The 24671-nt window shown below is 41.2% G+C and overlaps 1 protein-coding gene across 1 annotated transcript in view; it reads left to right on the top strand.

The window, feature by feature from the left end:
• Positions 1-24671, top strand: part of LOC128645254 (cytochrome P450 27C1) — a 570060-nt gene that overhangs the window by 453955 nt on the left and 91434 nt on the right. The window contains exon 8 of the mRNA XM_053698100.1: positions 22547-22750. Within this exon, the coding sequence (XP_053554075.1) occupies positions 22547-22750 (204 nt within the window). The remainder of the gene's footprint in view (positions 1-22546; positions 22751-24671) is intronic.

Here is a 24671-nt window from a genome sequence, read left to right as displayed (position 1 = left end):
TGTTTCCTATGGTCGACCCCAGAAAGGACTTATGGCAGACAGTCCCCAAGGTCGAGGGAGCGGTTTCCACTTTAAACAAACGCACCACTATACCCATAGAGGATAGTTGTGCTTTCAAAGATCCTATGGATAAAAAATTAGAAGGTTTACTTAAAAAGATGTTTGTTCAGCAGGGTTACCTTCTACAACCAATTTCATGCATTGTCCCTGTAGCTACAGCCGCATGTTTCTGGTTCGATGAGCTGATAAAGGCGGTCGATAGTGATTCTCCTCCTTATGAGGAGATTATGGACAGAATCAATGCTCTCAAATTGGCTAATTCTTTCACCCTAGACGCCACTTTGCAATTGGCTAGGTTAGCGGCTAAGAATTCTGGGTTTGCTATTGTGGCGCGCAGAGCGCTTTGGTTGAAATCTTGGTCAGCTGATGCGTCTTCCAAGAACAAGCTACTTAACATTCCTTTCAAGGGGAAAACGCTGTTTGGCCCTGACTTGAAAGAGATTATCTCTGATATCACTGGGGGTAAGGGCCACGCCCTTCCTCAGGATCGGCAAAAAAGGCAAAAAATAAACCTAATTTTCGTCCCTTTCGTAGAAATGGACCAGCCCAAAGTGCTACGTCCTCTAAGCAAGAGGGTAATACTTCTCAAGCCAAGCCAGCTTGGAGACCAATGCAAGGCTGGAACAAGGGAAAGCAGGCCAAGAAACCTGCCACTGCTACCAAGACAGCATGAAATGTTGGCCCCCGATCCGGGACCGGATCTGGTGGGGGGCAGACTCTCTCTCTTCGCTCAGGCTTGGGCAAGAGATGTTCTGGATCCTTGGGCGCTAGAAATAGTCTCCCAAGGTTATCTTCTGGAATTCAAGGGGCTTCCCCCAAGGGGGAGGTTCCACAGGTCTCAGTTGTCTTCAGACCACATAAAAAGACAGGCATTCTTACATTGTGTAGAAGACCTGTTAAAAATGGGAGTGATTCATCCTGTTCCATTAAGAGAACAAGGGATGGGGTTCTACTCCAATCTGTTCATAGTTCCCAAAAAAGAGGGAACGTTCAGACCAATCTTAGATCTCAAGATCTTAAACAAGTTTCTCAAGGTTCCATCGTTCAAGATGGAAACCATTCGAACTATTCTTCCTTCCATCCAGGAAGGTCAATTCATGACCACAGTGGATTTAAAGGATGCGTATCTACATATTCCTATCCACAAGGAACATCATCGGTTCCTAAGGTTCGCATTCCTGGACAAGCATTACCAGTTCGTGGCGCTTCCTTTCGGATTAGCCACTGCTCCAAGGATTTTCACAAAGGTACTAGGGTCCCTTCTAGCTGTGCTAAGACCAAGGGGCATTGCTGTAGTACCTTACTTGGACGACATTCTGATTCAAGCGTCGTCCCTTCCTCAAGCAAAGGCTCACACGGACATTGTCCTGGCCTTTCTCAGATCTCACGGATGGAAAGTGAACGTGGAAAAGAGTTCTCTATCTCCGTCAACAAGGGTTCCCTTCTTGGGAACAATAATAGACTCCTTAGAAATGAGGATTTTTCTGACAGAGGCCAGAAAAACAAAACTTCTAGACTCTTGTCGGATACTTCATTCCGTTCCTCTTCCTTCCATAGCGCAGTGCATGGAAGTGATCGGTTTGATGGTAGCGGCAATGGACATAGTTCCTTTTGCGCGCATTCATCTAAGACCATTACAACTGTGCATGCTCAGTCAGTGGAATGGGGACTATACAGACTTGTCTCCGAAGATACAAGTCAATCAGAGGACCAGAGACTCACTCCGTTGGTGGCTGTCCCTGGACAACCTGTCACAAGGGATGACATTCCGCAGACCGGAGTGGGTCATCGTCACGACCGACGCCAGTCTGATGGGCTGGGGCGCGGTCTGGGGATTCCTGAAAGCTCAGGGTCTTTGGTCTCGGGAAGAATCTCTTCTACCGATAAATATTCTGGAACTGAGAGCGATATTCAATGCTCTCAAGGCTTGGCCTCAGCTAGCGAGGGCCAAGTTCATACGGTTTCAATCAGACAACATGACAACTGTTGCGTACATCAACCATCAGGGGGGAACAAGGAGTTCCCTAGCGATGGAAGAAGGGACCAAAATCATTCTATGGGCGGAGTCTCACTCCTGCCACCTGTCTGCTATCCACATCCCAGGAGTGGAAAATTGGGAAGCGGATTTTCTGAGTCGTCAGACATTGCATCCGGGGGAGTGGGAACTCCATCCGGAAATCTTTGCCCAAGTCACTCAGCTGTGGGGCATTCCAGACATGGATCTGATGGCCTCTCGTCAGAACTTCAAAGTTCCTTGCTACGGGTCCAGATCCAGGGATCCCAAGGCGGCTCTAGTGGATGCACTAGTAGCACCTTGGACCTTCAAACTAGCTTATGTGTTCCCGCCGTTTCCTCTCATCCCCAGGCTGGTAGCCAGGATCAATCAGGAGAGGGCGTCGGTGATCTTGATAGCTCCTGCGTGGCCACGCAGGACTTGGTATGCAGATCTGGTGAATATGTCATCGGCTCCACCTTGGAAGCTACCTTTGAGACGAGACCTTCTTGTTCAGGGTCCGTTCGAACATCCGAATCTGGTTTCACTCCAGCTGACTGCTTGGAGATTGAACGCTTGATCTTATCGAAGCGAGGGTTCTCAGATTCTGTTATCGATACTCTTGTTCAGGCCAGAAAGCCTGTAACTAGAAAGATTTACCACAAAATTTGGAAAAAATATATCTGTTGGTGTGAATCTAAAGGATTCCCTTGGGACAAGGTTAAGATTCCTAAGATTCTATCCTTCCTTCAAGAAGGATTGGAAAAAGGATTATCTGCTAGTTCCCTGAAGGGACAGATTTCTGCCTTGTCTGTGTTACTTCACAAAAAGCTGGCAGCTGTGCCAGATGTTCAAGCCTTTGTTCAGGCTCTGGTTAGAATTAAGCCGGTTTACAAACCTTTGACTCCTCCTTGGAGTCTCAACTTAGTTCTTTCAGTTCTTCAGGGGGTTCCGTTTGAACCCTTACATTCCGTTGATATTAAGTTATTATCTTGGAAAGTTTTGTTTTTAGTTGCAATTTCTTCTGCTAGAAGAGTTTCAGAATTGTCTGCTCTGCAGTGTTCTCCTCCTTATCTGGTGTTCCATGCAGATAAGGTGGTTTTACGTACTAAACCTGGTTTTCTTCCAAAAGTTGTTTCTAACAAAAACATTAACCAGGAGTTTATCGTACCTTCTCTGTGTCCGAAACCAGTTTCAAAGAAGGAACGTTTGTTGCACAATTTGGATGTTGTTCGCGCTCTAAAATTCTATTTAGATGCTACAAAGGATTTTAGACAAACATCTTCCTTGTTTGTTGTTTATTCCGGTAAAAGGAGAGGTCAAAAAGCAACTTCTACCTCTCTCTCTTTTTGGATTAAAAGCATCATCAGATTGGCTTACGAGACTGCCGGACGGCAGCCTCCCGAAAGAATCACGGCTCATTCCACTAGGGCTGTGGCTTCCACATGGGCCTTCAAGAACGAGGCTTCTGTTGATCAGATATGTAGGGCAGCGACTTGGTCTTCACTGCACACTTTTACCAAATTTTACAAGTTTGATACTTTTGCTTCTTCTGAGGCTATTTTTGGGAGAAAGGTTTTGCAAGCCGTGGTGCCTTCCATTTAGGTGACCTGATTTGCTCCCTCCCTTCATCCGTGTCCTAAAGCTTTGGTATTGGTTCCCACAAGTAAGGATGACGCCGTGGACCGGACACACCTATGTTGGAGAAAACAGAATTTATGTTTACCTGATAAATTACTTTCTCCAACGGTGTGTCCGGTCCACGGCCCGCCCTGGTTTTTTAATCAGGTCTGATAATTTATTTTCTTTAACTACAGTCACCACGGTACCATATGGTTTCTCCTATGCTAATATTCCTCCTTAACGTCGGTCGAATGACTGGGGTAGGCGGAGCCTAGGAGGGATCATGTGACCAGCTTTGCTGGGCTCTTTGCCATTTCTTGTTGGGGAAGAGAATATCCCACAAGTAAGGATGACGCCGTGGACCGGACACACCGTTGGAGAAAGTAATTTATCAGGTAAACATAAATTCTGTTTTTCCCGAAGGTTTAAATGCCAATCTAGATTTAGCAGCATTCAATTAACAATCAGATTTATGACCAATGACAGATAACAGTCTTACTAAGATCTACAAACATGATTAAAATTAACATGGCACAATAGGAACATTCTTATTACACACATTTGATCTATTTCTTGTCATTTAGCAGCACATCATACAAATGGTAGACATTTATTTACAATATATGGAACAATAATCACATGCTGTATAGCCCAATAAAACACAAATAATCAATTCCTTAAATAATGAACATTAGAACAATTTTCCCAAAAGTCATATATACCCCTTATTTTTCAGAGAGTTGAAAAATTTATACATCACAAAACCTTATTTTTCAGAGAGTGGAAAAATGTATACATCACAAAACTAATCTTTTTTCAGAGAGTGGAAAAATTTATACATCACAAAACCAATATCGGATAAAAAATTAATTTTGTTTCATCTGTTGTTCACAGACGTTGAATATCACAGACATACACACACATAAAGACATACATCCTAGTAATAACAAGTGCTCATCAGGTCTTCTCTTGGGGCCTATCTTTTATTCAGCTTTCACTAATTTTCTTCTTCTATCGGCAATTTATATGTTTATTCATTATTATCATCCTAAGATTATATTTGATTCGAATTCGAGAAGTTATATTTAATGCACTACATACACATTTTTTTTTATTAACACAAATACACATACATTTATAAACATCTTTCAGATGAGTTCAGTTTTTAATATATAAGAGTGCAAGTAATCTCATTGGACTTACATGGTCCATAAGAAATTCCGCACATCTAAACTTCTGTTTACCAGTTTCCACAGCCGTGGGGTTCGTTACATTCACTTTATCTATTTTATTCTTTTATCAATATTTTTTTTTAAACCGATTTTTGCATATAAATTACTTTTTACAAAATTCAAACACAACCGTTTTCTTATATTATCAAACAATATTACATGTTCACGTCCAATATACATTTTAGTTTAGTTTTATAACACTCATTATATACTCATATATTCAAATACATTTACCTTTGATAGAAGTGATCATTGTGATTTTTAGATGAAAATATATGAAACAAAAAATACACACAGTAGTCAGATGAAACATTTTTCATAAGATATCAGCAGACTTTATTGTGATACATATAGCCTAACACAATCTTTATACGTTTAGTTTTATTTCTTTTTTAGCAAATCACATATTATACTATAAACGTCATGATATCACATTTCAATTATTCTCTATTTACACATATTCCACTTTGGTAGGATCATTTCATTTAAGTAGATCTCGATGGGATACTTAAATTGTTCAGAAACATACTTGTGAGGCTTTGATATATATTGTTAACGAAAGTGAAGTCCACAGGTGTCCTTGCATAATTAGTATCGACAAGGTTCAGAGTGCTAATTTCGCTATGATTGGTTTTCTTCTAAAACCATGACAACTTCCGCTTTTAAAAGTTACCTGTATATAAGGTCTGAATTTATGTAAATTGTATCCATTGTTTTTATGCCTGAAGAAAAGACCGGTGGTTGGTCTAGAAACGCGTAGCAAATTCCTATGGATTAAAGATTTCAATTTTTAATACACGGAAGTTGTCTTTTTATCTTCTTTTTATCCTTCCTGGAAAGGTGTTTGATCTTTTTGCCTACCGCAGTCTTTGACACACAAGCTGCACAGACGTTCCTTTATTCCTAATCAAGCAACGCAGAGTACCACCTGTATGCAGTACACCTGAGGCCACCCAGTGTGCTAACCACTGAGAGTGTTAGTCTGCCTGCTAGCACCGGTTACAATACGGTGCATAACCTTTCGGTAAGCCTATATTATTATTCACCCTCATTGCTTTGAGTCAACAGTATCACGCTATGTGGCGCCCTCTTTGCTACTTCTAATCCACAGAAATCTCCACTCCGAGGACCAGAGGAGCTTTGCCGCCTGTACATTTGGTCGTACATCATCTAATCAGCACCATCCGTTTTCACGAAGGCTTAGGTTTGGTGCATAGTTTCGATTGATTTTATTATATTTTATAGCGCACTCGGTTCCCCTTGGGGATCCTTTATGACTCTCCATTTATATATTATGTTATCAAGGTTCTAGGAGCATTGTTGATTGTCTCCCAAGTTTAAGCAATCTCTGTAGTTAGTTACTTAGATTGCTTCACACTCATGGTTGGAAAAATCAGTGTTCCAAAAAGCTACTCAGACATATCCATATTTTCTGGGGTTCAAAATTGATCCAGTGATTATGTGTCTTTCTCTGACAGTCCAATGCAGACTAAGGGCCAGACTACAAGTGGAGCACTAATTTGCCCTCCTGCTCGAGGGTTAATTGCACTAGAAGTAAACTTTTTGCGCTTGTCGGGTTGCGCTCATATTAAGAGTTGAAAGCAAACTGTTTTCGATCTTTTTTCTAACCGAAACTTACAATATCACGTACACGTTAACGTATTCCCCTATAGAAGTCAATGGAGAAGAAAAGTAGGGAAAAACACCCCACATTTGCTCAAACCCGATTGCATATTATCATGGGGGCTAACCCAACATGAAAATATGAATATTTCACATTCCAGAGTTCTTCAAATAACACTGTTTTATTTATTCATAAATACATAATTCTACATATGTCTGATGGTATCTTGGTATATATATACACACATACATACATCTTTAAACATGTATATGTATGTATCTCTGTTAAAGCTGACTTTTTTCCCACCTGAGACCTTATATATGTTTGAGCCTTTATAACTTTTGTGTGCAATATTTTTTTTACATAATTTTTATTAGGTAGTGTTAGCTATACTTTTGTAATGTATGTTTGGTGTGTTTTGTGACACTTTTTAATTTTTCGCGAAACAGTTAACCAGAGCTCTGAAGTCGCGGTAATCATTCTAGCGTAAATCACGATTGTGCTCAAGCGATCGTTTTATTTTTAACTTTTAATACCAGCGGTAAGCCCGACAAGCGCAAACTCTCATGCTAAACCCCTTATCGATTGGGCGCAAACCTTTGCACTCCACTCGTAATCTAGCCCTAAATTTGCAAACGTCCTCTTCTCAACTTCATCATTAGTCTCTCATTCCATATGCTGCATCAGTGGAAGGCGACCATGAGGATCAGAGCATATTGTTAGATTAAAAACAAGACCGTTACTATCGTGGTGGTAGACTGACTAATCCCTTGTTCAGTGGTCCTCTTCTCTTTGGCCAGTGTGGGTGGAGATCATTGCAGAAGCAAGGCTGAAAGAGCACAGGGAATGTGGTCTCCTTGGGAGGCAAGGTTACCTATAAACATTCTCTAACTCTGTGCAATCTTTAGCGCTTTCCAGAGTTGCCCGACCTTAAGCAGGAATCCTTTATTCGATTTCAGTCAGACACATCGACATGCCGGGTGTGAACAGTTGGGAGGAATACTTTCTCAGTCGTCAATTTCTTCACCCAGGGGAGCAGTTTCTGATATCCAAACACTTTGTTCAGGCTCTAATCATAATTGGACCAATTTTTGAACTAGTTTCTCCTCCAAATAATCTTGGTTTTGAGGATTCTTCAAGTTTCTCCTTTAAAACCTATGCATTTGGTGTAGATATTCAACTTTTATCCTGGAAGGTTCTTTTTATCTTTCAAACCTTTATCTTTTCATCAGGACAAGACTGTTCTTCACATTAGCTATTTTCTCCAACATAGGTGTGTCCGGTCCACGGCGTCATCCTTACTTGTGGGATATTCTCTTCCCCAACAGGAAATGGCAAAGAGCCCAGCAAAGCTGGTCACATGATCCCTCCTAGGCTCTGCCTTCCCCAGTCATTCTCTTTGCCGTTGTACAGGCAACATCTCCACGGAGATGGCTTAGAGTTTTTTAGTGTTTAACTGTAGTTTTTATTATTCAATCAAGAGTTTGTTATTTTAAAATAGTGCTGGTATGTACTATTTACTCTGAAACAGAAAAGAGATGAAGATTTCTGTTTGTAAGAGGAAAATGATTTTAGCAACCGTTACTAAAATCGATGGCTGTTCCACACAGGACTGTTGAGAGGAATTAACTTCAGTTGGGGGAACAGTGAGCAGACTTTTGCTGCTTGAGGTATGACACATTCTAACAAGACGATGTAATGCTGGAAGCTGTCATTTTCCCTATGGGATCCGGTAAGCCATTTTTATTACAGACTGTAAATAAGGGCTTCACAAGGGCTTTTTAAGACTGTAGACATTTTCTGGGCTAAATCGATTTATATATAAACATATTTTATACTCCATAGCCTTGAGGAATTATTTTAATCTTGGGAATTTTGTAAAATAACCGGCAGGCACTGTATTGGACACCTTATTCTCTAGGGGCTTTCCCTAATCATAGGCAGAGTCTCATTTTCGCGCCTGTATTGCGCACTTGTTTTTGAGAAGCATGACATGCAGTCGCATGTGTGAGGAGCTCTGATACATAGAAAAGACTTTCTGAAGGCGTCATTTGGTATCGTATTCCCCTTTGGGCTTGGTTGGGTCTCAGCAAAGCAGATACCAGGGACTGTAAAGGGGTTAAATGTAAAAACGGCTCCGGTTCCGTTATTTTAAGGGTTAAAGCTTCCAAATTTGGTGTGCAATACTTTTAAGGCTTTAAGACACTGTGGTGAAATTTTGGTGAATTTTGAACAATTCCTTCATACTTTTTCGCAATTGCAGTAATAAAGTGTGTTCAGTTTAAAATTTAAAGTGACAGTAACGGTTTTATTTTAAAACTTTTTTTGTACTTTGTTATCAAGTTTATGCCTGTTTAACATGTCTGAACTGCCAGATAGACTGTGTTCTGAATGTGGGGAAGCCAAGGTTCCTTCTCATTTAAATAGATGTGATTTATGTGACACAAAATTTAGAGAAAATGATGCCCAAGATGATTCCTCAAGTGAGGGGAGTAAGCATGGTACTGCATCATCCCCTCCTTCGTCTACACCAGTCTTGCCCACTCAGGAGGCCCCTAGTACATCTAGCGCGCCAATACTCCTTACTATGCAACAATTAACGGCTGTAATGGATAATTCTATCAAAAACATTTTAGCCAAAATGCCCACTTATCAGCGAAAGCGCGACTGCTCTGTTTTAGAAAATACTGAAGAGCATGAGGACGCTGATGATACTGTTTCTGAAGGGCCCCTACACCAGTCTGAGGGGGCCAGGGAGGTTTTGTCTGAGGGAGAAATTTCAGATTCAGGGAAAATTTCTCAACAAGCTGAACCTGATGTGATTACATTTAAATTTAAGTTGGAACATCTCCGCGCTCTGCTTAAGGAGGTGTTATCCACTCTGGATGATTGTGAGAATTTGATCATCCCAGAGAAACTATGTAAAATGGACAAGTTCCTAGAGGTCCCGGGGCCCCCCGAAGCTTTTCCTATACCCAAACGGGTGGCGGACATTGTAAATAAAGAATGGGAAAGGCCCGGTATACCTTTCGTCCCTCCCCCCATATTTAAAAAATTGTTTCCTATGGTCGACCCCAGAAAGGACTTATGGCAGACAGTCCCCAAGGTCGAGGGGGCGGTTTCTACTCTAAACAAACGCACCACTATACCCATAGAAGATAGTTGTGCGTTCAAAGATCCTATGGATAAAAAATTAGAAGGTTTGCTTAAAAAGATGTTTGTTCAGCAAGGTTACCTTCTACAACCAATTTCATGCATTGTCCCTGTCACTACAGCCGCGTGTTTCTGGTTCGATGAGCTAGAAAAGGCGATCACTAGTAATTCTCCTTCTTATGAGGAGATTATGGACAGAATCCGTGCTCTCAAATTGGCTAATTCTTTCACCCTAGACGCCACTTTGCAATTGGCTAGGTTAGCGGCGAAAAATTCTGGGTTTGCTATTGTGGCGCGCAGAGCGCTTTGGTTGAAATCTTGGTCAGCGGATGCGTCTTCCAAGAACAAATTGCTTAACATTCCTTTCAAGGGGAAAACGCTGTTTGGCCCTGACTTGAAAGAGATTATCTCCGATATCACTGGGGGTAAGGGCCACGCCCTTCCTCAGGATAGGTCTTTCAAGGCCAAAAATAAACCTAATTTTCGTCCCTTTCGTAGAAACGGACCAGCCCCAAGTGCTACGTCCTCTAAGCAAGAGGGTAATACTTCTCAAGCCAAGCCAGCCTGGAGACCAATGCAAGGCTGGAACAAGGGAAAGCAGGCCAAGAAACCTGCCACTGCTACCAAGACAGCATGAAATGTTGGCCCCCGATCCGGGACCGGATCTGGTGGGGGGCAGACTCTCTCTCTTCGCTCAGGCTTGGGCAAGAGATGTTCTGGATCCTTGGGCGCTAGAAATAGTCTCCCAAGGTTATCTTCTGGAATTCAAGGGGCTTCCCCCAAGGGGGAGGTTCCACAGGTCTCAATTGTCTTCAGACCACATAAAAAAACAGGCATTCTTACATTGTGTAGAAGACCTGTTAAAAATGGGAGTGATTCATCCTGTTCCATTAGGAGAACAAGGGATGGGGTTCTACTCCAATCTGTTCGTAGTTCCCAAAAAAGAGGGAACGTTCAGACCAATCTTAGATCTCAAGATCCTAAACAAGTTTCTCAAGGTTCCATCGTTCAAAATGGAAACCATTCGAACAATTCTTCCTTCCATCCAGGAAGGTCAATTCATGACCACGGTGGATTTAAAGGATGCGTATCTACATATTCCTATCCACAAGGAACATCATCGGTTCCTAAGGTTCGCATTCCTGGACAAGCATTACCAGTTCGTGGCACTTCCGTTCGGATTAGCCACTGCTCCAAGGATTTTCACAAAGGTACTAGGGTCCCTTCTAGCGATGCTAATAGCGGCAATGGACATAGTTCCTTTTGCGCGCATTCATCTAAGACCATTACAACTGTGCATGCTCAGTCAGTGGAATGGGGACTATACAGACTTGTCTCCGACGATACAAGTAAATCAGAGGACCAGAGATTCACTCCGTTGGTGGCTGTCCCTGGACAACCTGTCACAGGGGATGAGCTTCCGCAGACCAGAGTGGGTCATTGTCACGACCGACGCCAGTCTGATGGGCTGGGGCGCGGTCTGGGGACCCCTGAAAGCTCAGGGTCTTTGGTCTCGGGAAGAATCTCTTCTACCGATAAACATTCTGGAACTGAGAGCGATACTCAATGCTCTCAAGGCTTGGCCTCAGCTAGCAAAGGCCAAGTTCATACGGTTTCAATCAGACAACATGACGACTGTTGCGTACATCAACCATCAGGGGGGAACAAGGAGTTCCCTGGCGATGGAAGAAGTGACCAAAATCATTCAATGGGCGGAGACTCACTCCTGCCACTTGTCTGCAATCCACATCCCAGGAGTGGAAAATTGGGAAGCGGATTTTCTGAGTCGTCAGACCTTACATCCGGGGGAGTGGGAACTCCATCCGGAAATCTTTGCCCAAATTACTCAACTGTGGGGCATTCCAGACATGGATCTGATGGCCTCTCGTCAGAACTTCAAGGTTCCTTGCTACGGGTCCAGATCCAGGGATCCCAAGGCGACTCTAGTAGATGCACTAGTAGCACCTTGGACCTTCAAACTAGCTTATGTATTCCCGCCGTTTCCTCTCATCCCCAGGCTGGTAGCCAGGATCAATCAGGAGAGGGCATCGGTGATCTTGATAGCTCCTGCGTGGCCACGCAGGACTTGGTATGCAGACCTGGTGAATATGTCATCGGCTCCACCATGGAAGCTACCTTTGAGACGAGACCTTCTTGTTCAAGGTCCGTTCGAACATCCGAATCTGGTCTCACTCCAACTGACTGCTTGGAGATTGAACGCTTGATCTTATCAAAGCGAGGGTTCTCAGATTCTGTTATTGATACTCTTGTTCAGGCCAGAAAGCCTGTAACTAGAAAAATTTACCACAAAATATGGAAAAAATATATCTGTTGGTGTGAATCTAAAGGATTCCCTTGGGACAAGGTTAAAATTCCTAAGATTCTATCCTTTCTTCAAGAAGGATTGGAGAAAGGATTATCTGCAAGTTCCTTGAAGGGACAGATTTCTGCCTTGTCTGTGTTACTTCACAAAAAGCTGGCAGCTGTGCCAGATGTTCAAGCCTTTGTTCAGGCTCTGGTTAGAATCAAGCCTGTTTACAAACCTTTGACTCCTCCTTGGAGTCTCAATTTAGTTCTTTCAGTTCTTCAGGGGGTTCCGTTTGAACCCTTACATTCCGTTGATATTAAGTTATTATCTTGGAAAGTTTTGTTTTTGGTTGAAATTTCTTCTGCTAGAAGAGTTTCAGAATTATCTGCTCTGCAGTGTTCTCCTCCTTATCTGGTGTTCTATGCAGATAAGGTGGTTTTACGTACTAAACCTGGTTTTCTTCCGAAAGTTGTTTCTAACAAAAACATTAACCAGGAGATAGTCGTGCCTTCTTTGTGCCCGAATCCATTTTCAAAGAAGGAACGTTTGTTGCACAATTTGGATGTTGTTCGCGCTCTAAAATTCTATTTGGATGCTACAAAGGATTTTAGACAAACATCTTCCTTTGTTTGTTGTTTATTCTGGTAAAAGGAGAGGTCAAAAAGCAACTTCTACCTCTCTCTCTTTTTGGATTAAAAGCATCATCAGATTGGCTTATGAGACTGCCGGACGGCAGCCTCCTGAAAGAATCACAGCTCATTCCACTAGGGCTGTGGCTTCCACATGGGCCTTCAAGAACGAGGCTTCTGTTGATCAGATATGTAAGGCAGCGACTTGGTCTAAACTGCACACTTTTACCAAATTTTACAAGTTTGATACTTTTGCTTCTTCTGAGGCTATTTTTGGGAGAAAGGTTTTGCAAGCCGTGGTGCCTTCCATTTAGGTGACCTGATTTGCTCCCTCCCTTCATCCGTGTCCTAAAGCTTTGGTATTGGTTCCCACAAGTAAGGATGACGCCGTGGACCGGACACACCGATGTTGGAGAAAACAGAATTTATGTTTACCTGATAAATTACTTTCTCCAACGGTGTGTCCGGTCCACGGCCCGCCCTGGTTTTTTAATCAGGTCTGATAATTTATTTTCTTTAACTACAGTCACCACGGTATCATATGGTTTCTCCTATGCAAATATTCCTCCTTTACGTCGGTCGAATGACTGGGGAAGGCGGAGCCTAGGAGGGATCATGTGACCAGCTTTGCTGGGCTCTTTGCCATTTCCTGTTGGGGAAGAGAATATCCCACAAGTAAGGATGACGCCGTGGACCGGACACACCGTTGGAGAAAGTAATTTATCAGGTAAACATAAATTCTGTTTCTTTCCAAGGTGGTATCTACAGATACTATTACCCAGGAGATTGTGGTTTCTTCTTTATGTCTAGCTCCTAAGAATTATAGAGTGTCTGCTTCAAAACGTGGATTTTAGGAGAGATTTAATATTCTGTGTTGGTCATAAAGGATTTTAGATTTTCTTCTTCTCTGTTTGTCCATTTTTCTGGCCCTCACATAGGTCAGAAAGAAATGACAGTTACCTTAGCCGCTTGGCTTAAAGGGACAGTTCACCCAAAAACTTTTTCCCCTTTAAATTATTCCTAATGATCCTTTTTACCTGCTAGAGTGTATTAAATTGGTTGCAAGTAGCTCCTTTACTCCTTTTTCAGCATTTGAAATAGCCAATTTAGCTTGTGGTTTCCCAACCTATACTGAAAGTTTTGATACTGGAGTATATGCTATTGACAAGTTTAAGTAAACACAGCCAGCAGAAGAAGTTACACTCTCAGTGGGATGCTGGATAGTTAAGTAATAAAATTATAATTTTCCATTGTTCTCTCTATGTATTGCGCTTTGGTGTTCCAGACAATTATAAGATAAGGAAGCAAGTGTGTGTACACAAAGTTATAACATAATGAGATCTGACATTACCTTAAGTTCAACCCATTGTAATAGGCTGTGGTTTCAAAGCACAATACCAGCTACTTCATATACACAAATAAACCCGAAAATGCAATTTCTCAAATATTTTATACTCTGCAGGTGGTATAACAAGTTATTTAAAATACATTAATGGAAAAACAATTTTACAGTGTGCTGTCCCTTTAAGGCCTAAAAAGGACATTCAATGCCAAAATTGTTATTGTTTAAAAGGACAGATAATCCCTTTATTACCCATTGCCCAATTTTGCATAACCAACACAGCTATATTAATATTCTTTTAACCTCTGTGATTATGTTGTATTTAAGCCTCCTCTAACATTCCCCTTATCACATGGCTATTTAATTATATCTATTGACTTGCATTTTAGCTAATTAGTGCTGTGTTGTGCACAACTCCGGGAGTGAACACATTATCTATATGGCCCACATGAACTAGCAATCTCCTGTTGTGAAAAGCAAATAAAAAGCATGTGATTAAGAGGCTGCCTATAGTGGCTTAGAAACAGTCAGACATTTAGAGGTTTAAATGTTATAAAGTATATAATATAACAATATTGGTTGTGCAAAGCTGGGGAAAGGGTAGTAAAGGCGTTATCTATATTTCTCTTACATTGGTGTGTCCGGTCCACGGCTTCATCCTTACTTGCGGGATATTCTCAATCCCTACAGGAAGTGGCAAAGAGAGCACACAGCAGAGCTGTCCATATAGCTCCCCTCAGGCTCCGCCCCCCCCCCCCCCCCCCCCCGTCATTCTCTTTGCCGCTCTAAACAAGTAGCATCTCCACGGGGGTGGTAAAGAGTTTGTGGTGTTAGTTTGTAGTTTTTATTTCTTCTATCAAAAGTTTGTTATTTTAAAATAGTGCCGGCTTGTACTATTTACTCTGAAGCAGAAAGTGATGAAGATTTCTGCTGAGAGGACTATGATTTTAGCATCAGTAACTAAAATCCATTGCTGTTCCCACGCAGGACTGTTGAATACAGGAGAACTTCAGTTGGGGGGAACAGTTTGCAGGCTTAACTGCTTCAGGTATGATCAGTCATTTTTCTAACAAAACCCAGTAATGCTAGAAGACTGTCTGTAATCCCCATAGGGGAAGGTAAGCCATGTTTCTTAGACTATGTATAAAATAATGGCTTAAATAAAGGGCTTAGTTGCTGGTTGACACTATTTTGGGCTTAATCGATTGCTTCTTAGCATAATTATTTATAGTTTAGGTGTTTTTGTGACTTATAAAAACGCTTATGGGTTTTTTTATTCGCCTGGCATTTGATTAGACTCCTAATCTCCTCAGAAAGGCCCCAGCACTTTGTAATGCAGAGGAGGAGGCCTCATATTCGCGCCTCAGTTGCGCAGTTGTTTTTGACAAGACAGTTCATGCAGCCTCATGTGTGATGTCCAGAGACTTCAGAGGGACTTCAGACAGGCTTATTTCTACTCCATATAATCCCTAAGGACGGTAAAAGCCTCAGCAGAAGCTGTGGCATAGTACAAATTCATGTTTTAGCTCCGGATTGGGCATTAAGGGGTTAATTGAGCTGAAAATTTGTGTGCAATCTTTTCAAAGCATTAGGTTATTTGATGTTTTGGTAATAAAGTGTGCACTTTTATTATTTAAAGACACATTAACGTTTTTGTCAAAAGTATTTTTTATTGCATTTTAGTGCTGTCTAAGTCTGTCAAACATGTCTGAGCCTTCAGATAGCGCTTGTTCTATATGTTTAAAAGCCATGGCGGTACCCCCATTGAATTTATGTTTGAAGTGTGCTATAGCGTCCAAGCAGTTTAAGGACCATACAATGACACTTAAAAATGTAGCCCAAGATGTATCTTTAGCTGAAGGTAACGAGGAGAGTATTTTATCTTCCCCTTCTGTGTCAACACCAGTTATGCCCGCGCAGGCGATGCCCAGCATTTCTAGCGCATCGATCCCTGTTACTTTGCAGCAATTAGCAACAATCATGGATAATTCTCTCGCAGCTTTTTTATCCAAACTGCCAGCATTTCCAAGAAAGCGCGATAGCTCAGTTTTAAATACAGAAAATGATCAATCAGACGGAGTGGATAATTTATCTGTAGTTCCCTCACATCAATCTGACTTGGCGTGAGGGAGGGCCTGTCTGAGGGAGAAATTTCTTACTCAGGAAAAGTTGCTCAGCAGGCAGAGCCAGATACTATAGCATTTCAATTTAAGCTAGAGCACCTCTGCGCCCTGCTTAAGGAGGTTTTAGCTACGCTAGATGATTGTGACCCCTTGGTGGTCCCAGAAAAATTGTATAAAATGGACAAATTCTTAGAGGTCCCGGTACACACTGATGCATTTCCGATACCTAAGAGGGTGGCGGATATTGTGACCAGGGAGTGGGAGAGACCAGGTGTACCTTTTGTTCCCCCCTATATTTAAGAAAATGTTCCCCATTGTTGACCCCAGAAGGGACGCGTGGCAGACGGTCCCTAAGGTGGAGGGGGCAGTTTCAACACTAGCTAAGCGCACCACTATACCAATAGAAGACAGTTGCGCTTTCAAAGATCCTATGGATAAAAAATTGGAAGGTTTGCTTAAGAAAATATTTGTTCAACAAGGATTTCTTCTTCAACCAATTTCTTGCATTATTCCTGTAACCACTGCAGAGGCTTTTTGGTTTGAGGAACTAGAGAACTCCCTACAGAGGGAGACCCCTTATGATGAGGTTATGGACAGAATTCACGCCCTGAAGTTGGCTAATTCTTTCATTACAGATGCCGCTCTTCAGTTAGCTAAATTAGCGGCGAAAAATTCTGGTTTTGTAATGGTGGCGCGCAGGACGCTTTGGCTAAAATCTTGGTCGGCGGATGTGTCGTCCAAAACAAAATTGCTTAATATTCCTTTCAAGGGTAAGACCCTTTTCGGGCCAGAGTTGAAAGAGATTATTTCCGATATTACTGGAGGAAAGGGCCATGCCCTTCCACAAGATAGACCTTTTAAGGCTAAAAATAAGTCTAATTTTCGTTCCTTTCGCAATTTCAGGAACGGACCCGCTTCTACTTCTACAGCCACTAAGGAAGAGGTTAACGCTTCCCAGTCCAAACCTGCATGGAAACCCATGCAAGGCTGGAACAAGGGTAAACAGGCCAAGAAGCCTGCTGCTGCTACCAAGACAGCACGAAAGGGTAGCCCCCGATCCGGGACCGGATCTAGTAGGGGGCAGACTTTCTCTCTTTGCTCAGGCCTGGGCAAGAGATGTTCTGGATCCCTGGGCGTTAGAAATTGTCTCTCAGGGGTACCTTCTGGAATTCAAGGACCTTCCTCCAAGAGGAAGGTTCCACATGTCTTGCTTGTCTTTAGACCAGACAAAGAGACAGGCATTCTTACTTTGCATAGAAGATCTTTTAAAGATGGGAGTAATACACCCAGTCCCAACTGCAGAATGAGGACGGGGTTTTTACTCAAACCTGTTTGTAGTTCCCAAAAAGGAAGGAACTTTCAGGCCAATTCTGGACTTAAAAATCCTAAACAAATTTCTCAGAGTTCCATCATTCAAGATGGAAACTATACGGACAATCTTACCGATGATCCAGGAGGGTCAATATATGACTACCGTGGATTTAAAGGATGCATACCTGCATATTCCTATCCACAAGGATCACCATCAGTTCCTAAGGTTCGCCTTCATGGACAAGCATTATCAGTTTGTGGCTCTTCCCTTCGGGTTGGCCACTGCTCCAAGAATTTTCACGAAGGTGCTAGGGTCCCTTCTAGCGGTTATAAGACTGCGGGGCATTGCAGTAGCACCTTACCTAGATGATATCTTAATACAAGCGTCGTCTTTTCACAGAGCAAAGGCGCATACAGGCATTGTGTTGGCCTTTCTAAGATCTCACGGGTGGAAGGTGAACGTAGAAAGAAGTTCTCTGTCCCCGGTCACAAGGGTTCCCTTCCTGGGAACAATAATAGACTCGATAGAAATGAAAATCTTTCTGACGGAGGTCAGGAAGTTAAAACTTTCGAATTCCTGTCGAGTTCTTCATGCCAATCCTCAGCCTTCTGTGGCTCGGTGCATGGAGGTTATCGATATAATGGTTACGGCAATGGATACAGTCCCCTTTGCCAGAATTCATTTGAGACCACTGCAACTGTGCATGCTCAAACAGTGGAATGGGGATTATGCAGATTTGTCTCCCCAGATACAAATGGACCAGATAACCAGAGAATCGCTCCTCTGGTGGTTGTCTCAAGATCACCTGTCTCAGGGAATGAGTTTCCGCAGACCGGAGTGGATCATTGTCACGACCGACGCCAGTCTCTTAGGCTGGGGTGCGGTCTGGAACTCCATGAAAGCTCAGGGTCTATGGTCTCGGGAGGAATCTCTTCTCCCGATAAACATTTTAGTATTGAGAGCGATATTCAATGCGCTAAAGGCCTGGCCTCAGCTGGCGGAGGTCAAATTCATCAGATTTCAGTCGGACAACATAGAACTGGACCTGATGGCGTACCGCCAGAACTTCAAAGTTCCCCTTTACGGGTCCAGGTCCAGGGATCCCAAGGTGACATTGATAGATGCTCTAGTAACGCCTTGGTCATTCAATCTGGCTTATGTCTTTCCACCGTTTCCTCTTCTCCCTCGGCTAGTAGCCAGAATCAAACAGGAGAAGGCTTCGGTAATTCTGATAGCTCCTGCGTGACCTCGCAGGACTTGGTATGCAGACTTGGTGGATATGTCATCGGCTCCACCATGGAAGCTACCTTTGAGGCAGGACCTTCTAATCCAAGGTCCATTCAAACATCCAAACCTAGTTTCTCTGCAACTGACTGCTTGGAGATTGAACGCTTAATTCTAGCTAAGCGTGGGTTCTCTGAATCAGTTATAGATACTCTGATCCAGGCTAGAAAGCCTGTTACTAGGAAAATTTATCATAAGATATGGCGAAAATATCTTTGTTGGTGCGAATCCAAGGGTTACTCGTGGAGTAAGATTAGGATTCCAAGGTTGTTATCTTTCCTCCAAGAAGGATTGGAGAAAGGATTGTCAGCTAGTTCGTTGAAAGGACAGATATCTGCTCTGTCTATTCTGTTACATAGGCGTCTGGCAGCTGTGCCAGATGTGCAGGCGTTTGTACAGGCCTTCGTTAGGATCAAACCTGTTTACAGACATTTGGCTCCTACATGGAGTCTAAATTTAGTTCTTTCAGTTCTTCAAGGGGTTCCGTTTGAACCTCTACATTCCGTAGATATTAAGTTACTATCTTGGAAAGTTTTGTTTTTGGTTGCTATTTCTTCTGCTCGAAGAGTTTCTGAATTGTCTGCTTTGCAGTGTACCTCACCCTATCTGGTGTTCCATACAGATAAGGTTGTTTTGCGTACCAAGCCTGGTTTTCTTCCAAAGGTAGTTTCCAATAAGAATATTAACCAGGAAATAGTTGTTCCTTCTCAGTGTCCTAATCCAGTTTCTAAAAAGGAACGTCAGTTACACAATCTAGATGTGGTTCGTGCTTTAAAATTCTATTTAGAAGCAACAAAAGATTTCAGACAAACATCATCCTTGTTTGTCATTTATTCTGGTAAGAGGAGAGGTCAGAAAGCAACTGCTACCTCTCTTTCCTTCTGGCTGAAAAGCATCATCCGATTGGCTTATGAGACTGCCGGACGGCAGCCTCCTGAACGAATTACCGCTCACTCCACTAGAGCTGTGGCTTCCACATGGGCTTTCAAGAACGAGGCTTCTGTTTAACAGATTTGTAAGGCAGCGACTTGGTCTTCACTGCATACATTTGCCAAATTTTACAAATTCGATACTTTTGCTTCTTCGGAGGCTATTTTTGGGAGAAAGGTTTTACAAGCAGTGGTGCCTTCCGTTTAGGTTACCTGACTGTTTCCCTCCCTTCATCCGTGTCCTAAAGCTTTGGTATTGGTTCCCACAAGTAAGGATGAAGCCGTGGACCGGAAACACCAATGTAAGAGAAAACAGAATTTATACTTACCTGATAAATTTCTTTCTCTTACGGTGTGTCTGGTCCACGGCCCACCCTGGCGATTTAGTCAGGTCTAAAATTATTTTTGTAAACTACAGTCACCACTGCACCCTATGGTTCTCCTTTTTCTCCTAACCGTCGGTCGAATGACTGGGGGGGGGCGGAGCCTGAGGGGAGCTATATGGACAGCTCTGCTGTGTGCTCTCTTTGCCACTTCCTGTAGGGATTGAGAATATCCCGCAAGTAAGGATGAAGCCGTGGGCCGGACACACCGTAAGAGAAAGAAATTTATCAGGTAAGCATAAATTCTGTTTTTTAAACAATAACAATTTTAGTGTAGACTGTCCCTTTAATTTGTAAGGCATATCCGGTTTTGGGGAGGACTCCCCTTGAGGATTTTTTTTAACAATGTGTTAAACACATAAACTCAAGCATTTGAAGAAATAAATTTAATAATTTGCAGATATTCCATAGTATAACTAAAATTGTGTTTGTGCTATTTTCTATCATAAACAGCAGCTTTGTTATTTCCTGAATATTTCATATTCGATAGTCCCACATTTAGTATCTGTTTACCTTCCTAAAACACCAAGATTTAGGATTTAATAAAACATCTTGAGATTTTAATATAAATGGTTTGGTAATGCACAGTAAAACAATTTTACAATATACTTGGTCCCTTTGTATGTAATTTTAGCGCTGAAAATTGTGGCTTTTCTAATTTTCTCTGCTAAAAAAGTGCACTACAGACTTCTCAAGGCTAACCCTAATTGGCTTTAACATATAAGAACTGCAAAACATTTCACTTTATATTTACAATATGATATGACTGCAATGTCAAATAAGACAAGTAGTGAGTGGAGTTTGACATGAAGTTGCAGCAAAGAATATAAAAAGCACAGGTACATAGCCCAAAACAATAATTATTAAGCAAAGACATATAGCATTATTAAACACAGTAGTAAGTAAAGAAAAGTAACTTATGTTATACCTAACTTAACAGAAACAATATTGCGGGAAGGCAAGATGAGATACTTCAGTGACAGGCAAATAAGCTCCTATTCCCAGCAAGCAATCAAAAGCTAACTGCTTCTCTCAATGTTCCACTTAAAGAAACAGTCAACACCAGAATATTTGTTGTTTAAAAAGATAGATAACTTAATTATTTATTCCCTAGTTTTGCATAACCAACACAGTTATAATAATACACTTTTTACCTCTCTAATTACCTTGTATCTAAGCCTGTGCATACTGCCCCCTTATTTCAGTTATTTTGACAGACTTGCAGTTTAGCCAGTCAGTGCTCACTCCTCGGTAAATTCACATGCATGAGCTCAATGTTATCTATATGAAACACATGAACTAATGCCCTCTAGTGGTGAAAAACTGTCAAAATGCATTTAGATTAGAGGTGGCCTTCAAGGTCTAAGACATTAGCATATGAACCTCCTAGGTTTAGCTTTCAACTAAGAATAGCAAGAGTACAAAGCAAATTGGTGATAAAAGTAAATTGGAAAGTTGTTTAAAATTACATGCCCTATTTGAATCATTAAAGTTTCTTGGACTTGACTGTCCCTTTAATAGAGTAAGGCAAAACAAAAGTAGAGAACCAAAGAAAAAAACAAAAACAATACAACCATGAAAAAAAACAACTTTGTAGACCATTAAGAATGTGGATCACGAGTTCAACAAAGAATAACATGAGAACAAAGCAAATTTGATGATAAAAGTAGATTGGAAAGTTGTTTTAAATTGCCTACCCTATCTGAATCATGCAAGTTTGATTTTGATTATACTGTCCCTTAATGTCATTAACAGATAACTAAAATTGCTGAGTGACTACCTGCAATAAACAATGCTAAGAGAAATTGAGAGGCTGTGAGGAGATTGCTTAAAGGGACACTCAAGTCAAGTCAAAATTAAACTTTTATTTGAAGTTCAGACTAAGTGCTATTGCATTGTCTTGTTATCATGCATTTGTTGATTATACAAATGTACTGTATTTACTGGTCCTTTATTATGACAACAAATTTACCGGAATAAAAGTGGCATATTAGAAATTGTATCTTTTGGCACTTAGAGAAATTAATTTAAAGGGAAATTTTTTCTTAGCATAAATGTTTTGTAGATGATCCATTTATATAGCCCATATGGGAGTGTTTTTGTAAAAAAAAAAAAAAAAAAAAGTATTGTTTTGCTTATTTTTAAATATTGTGCTGATTTTTACTCCTTACCAAGCACCATAGTTTTAAATGTATACAGAATCCTGGGTGTGTAATGGGTATTTTCATATGCGGGGGGAGTGTCTGCCTGTTACTGCTTTCCCAGCACCTTTCAGTCGATGTCCCAGCCTCATCAACACTGGTAAACTGGGAGGTTCTAAGTTTTTATAAAGGATTTTTTTATCAGTATCTGTGCATATTCTTCTTTATAGTAGTGTCTGTTACATGCAGTTATATTAAAAATGCCTTCCAAACCATACAATTGCTATATATTAATTTTTAACATTGTGTAAAATATTGATTTCTATTAAACTTTAAAAAAAGCAAACTATTTTGGTTACTTTGTGCATGGTTTAACTTGTCAACAATGTTTCTTCTAATTTGTGCTGCAGACCCAGTTAGCTCTGTGCCATTATTCTACATCATATGATGAGCAGTACTTCTCTTCTGCTGAAGATTTTAGACCAGAACGTTGGCTGAGGAAGGGAAATATGGATAGGGTGGATAACTTTGGTTCTATACCATTTGGATATGGAGTTCGCAGTTGCATTGGCCGGAGGATTGCAGAGCTGGAGATACATCTTGCACTGATACAGGTAAACTGGTGATGCTTCCTCTTAAGTTTTGTTGAAGTGGTGTCCTGTAAAAATTAATTCAAACTTAAAGAACTATAGAAGGTGTTCCCTGATATATTTTTACAGATTTTTTTGGTGTATAGCTTATGTATTGTTAGAGAGAAGTATAGTGTAAGGTTTGATGGTTTTCCTATGCCAATGTTTGTTTTTGTTTAACAAAATACTGTATCTCTCTGTAACTCATAATTTTAAACTAGGATCGGGTTTAAAGAGACTGGGGTGAGACTTGCACAAACTAATATAAAGGGCCATTATAATGGAAAAAATACATTCTCCAATTTATAGGAGTATGTCATTTTAATATTCGCAACCCTGCAATGCTGTGTGTTTAACCCCTGCATGGTCACCCACTCAGAAGCTGTAGTGTTTAACTCCTTTGCAGCAGTTAAAGGGTTACTACTGTTTAAATTACATGATCTAACAGATCAGAAAATGTCATTTTCTCTTGTTAAGTGTATTCAGTCCACGGGTCATCCATTACTTATGGGATATATTCCCTTCCCAACAGGAAGTTGCAAGAGGATCACCCAAGCAGAGCTGCTATATAGCTCCTCCCCTCACATGTCATATCCAGTCATTCTCTTGCAACCCTCAACATAGAAGGAGGTCGTAAGAGGAGTGTGGTGTTTTATACTTAATTATTTCTTCAATCAAAAGTTTGTTATTTTTAAATGGCACCGGAGTGTGCTGTTTTTTTCTCAGGCAGTATTTAGAAGAAGAAATCTGCCTGCGTTTTCTATGATCTTAGCAGAAGTAACTAAGATCCACTGGCTGTTCTCGCACATTCTGAGGAGTGAGGTAACTTCAGAAAGGGAATAGCGTGCGGGGTCTCCTGCAAATGAGGTATGTGCAGTAAAATATTTTTCTAAGGAATGGAATTGACTAAGAAAATACTGCTGATACCGAAGTAATGTAAGTACAGCCTTAAATGCAGTGGTAGCGACTGGTATCAGGCTGATTAAATGTGTGTGCAGTAATGTAATTTTCTAAGGAATGGAATTTGACTAAGAAAATGCTGCTAATACTGAAAGTAATGTAATGAGCCTTAACTGCAGTAGAAGCGACTGGTAGCAGGCTTATAAATAACAATACATACTATTTAAAAAGGGATCTTGAAAACGTTTACTGGCATGTTTAATCGTTTTTGTGAGGTACATTGGTGATAAAACTTATAGGGGCATGAATTTATTCTGTTAAGTGTGATCAGTCCACGGGTCATCATTACTTCTGGGATATTACTCCTCCCCAACAGGAAGTGCAAGAGGATTCACCCAGCAGAGCTGCATATAGCTCCTCCCCCCTACGTCACTCCCAGTCATTCTCTTGCACCCAACGACTAGATAGGATGTGTGAGAGGACTATGGTGATTATACTTAGTTTTATATCTTCAATCAAAAGTTTATTATTTTATAATAGCACCGGAGTGTGTTATTACCTCTCTGGCAGAGTTTGAAGAAGAATCTACCAGAGTTTTTACTATGATTTTAGCCGGAGTAGTTAAGATCATATTGCTGTTTCTCGGCCATCTGAGGAGAGGTAAACTTCAGATCAGGGGACAGCGGGCAGATTAATCTGCAAAGAGGTATGTAGCAGCTTTTATTTTCTGACAATGGAATTGATGAGAAAATCCTGCCATACCGATATAATGTCATGTATGTATATTTTACACTTCAGTATTCTGGGGAATGGTACTTCACTGGAATTACACTGTGTACATAAAACTTTAGCCTATTTTGCAGGGACTAGCAACAGGCTTTTTAATAACTCTTAATTTATGTTAAACGTTTTTGCTGGAATGTAAAATCGTTTTCATTTTCTGAGGTACTGAGTGAATAAATGTTTGGGCACTATTTTTCCACTTGGCAGTTGCTTGATCTAATTT

Source organism: Bombina bombina, chromosome 1 (assembly GCF_027579735.1).
Source record: "Bombina bombina isolate aBomBom1 chromosome 1, aBomBom1.pri, whole genome shotgun sequence".
NCBI classification, from domain to species: domain Eukaryota; kingdom Metazoa; phylum Chordata; class Amphibia; order Anura; family Bombinatoridae; genus Bombina; species Bombina bombina.
This window is presented reverse-complemented; position numbering and strand designations above follow the sequence as displayed.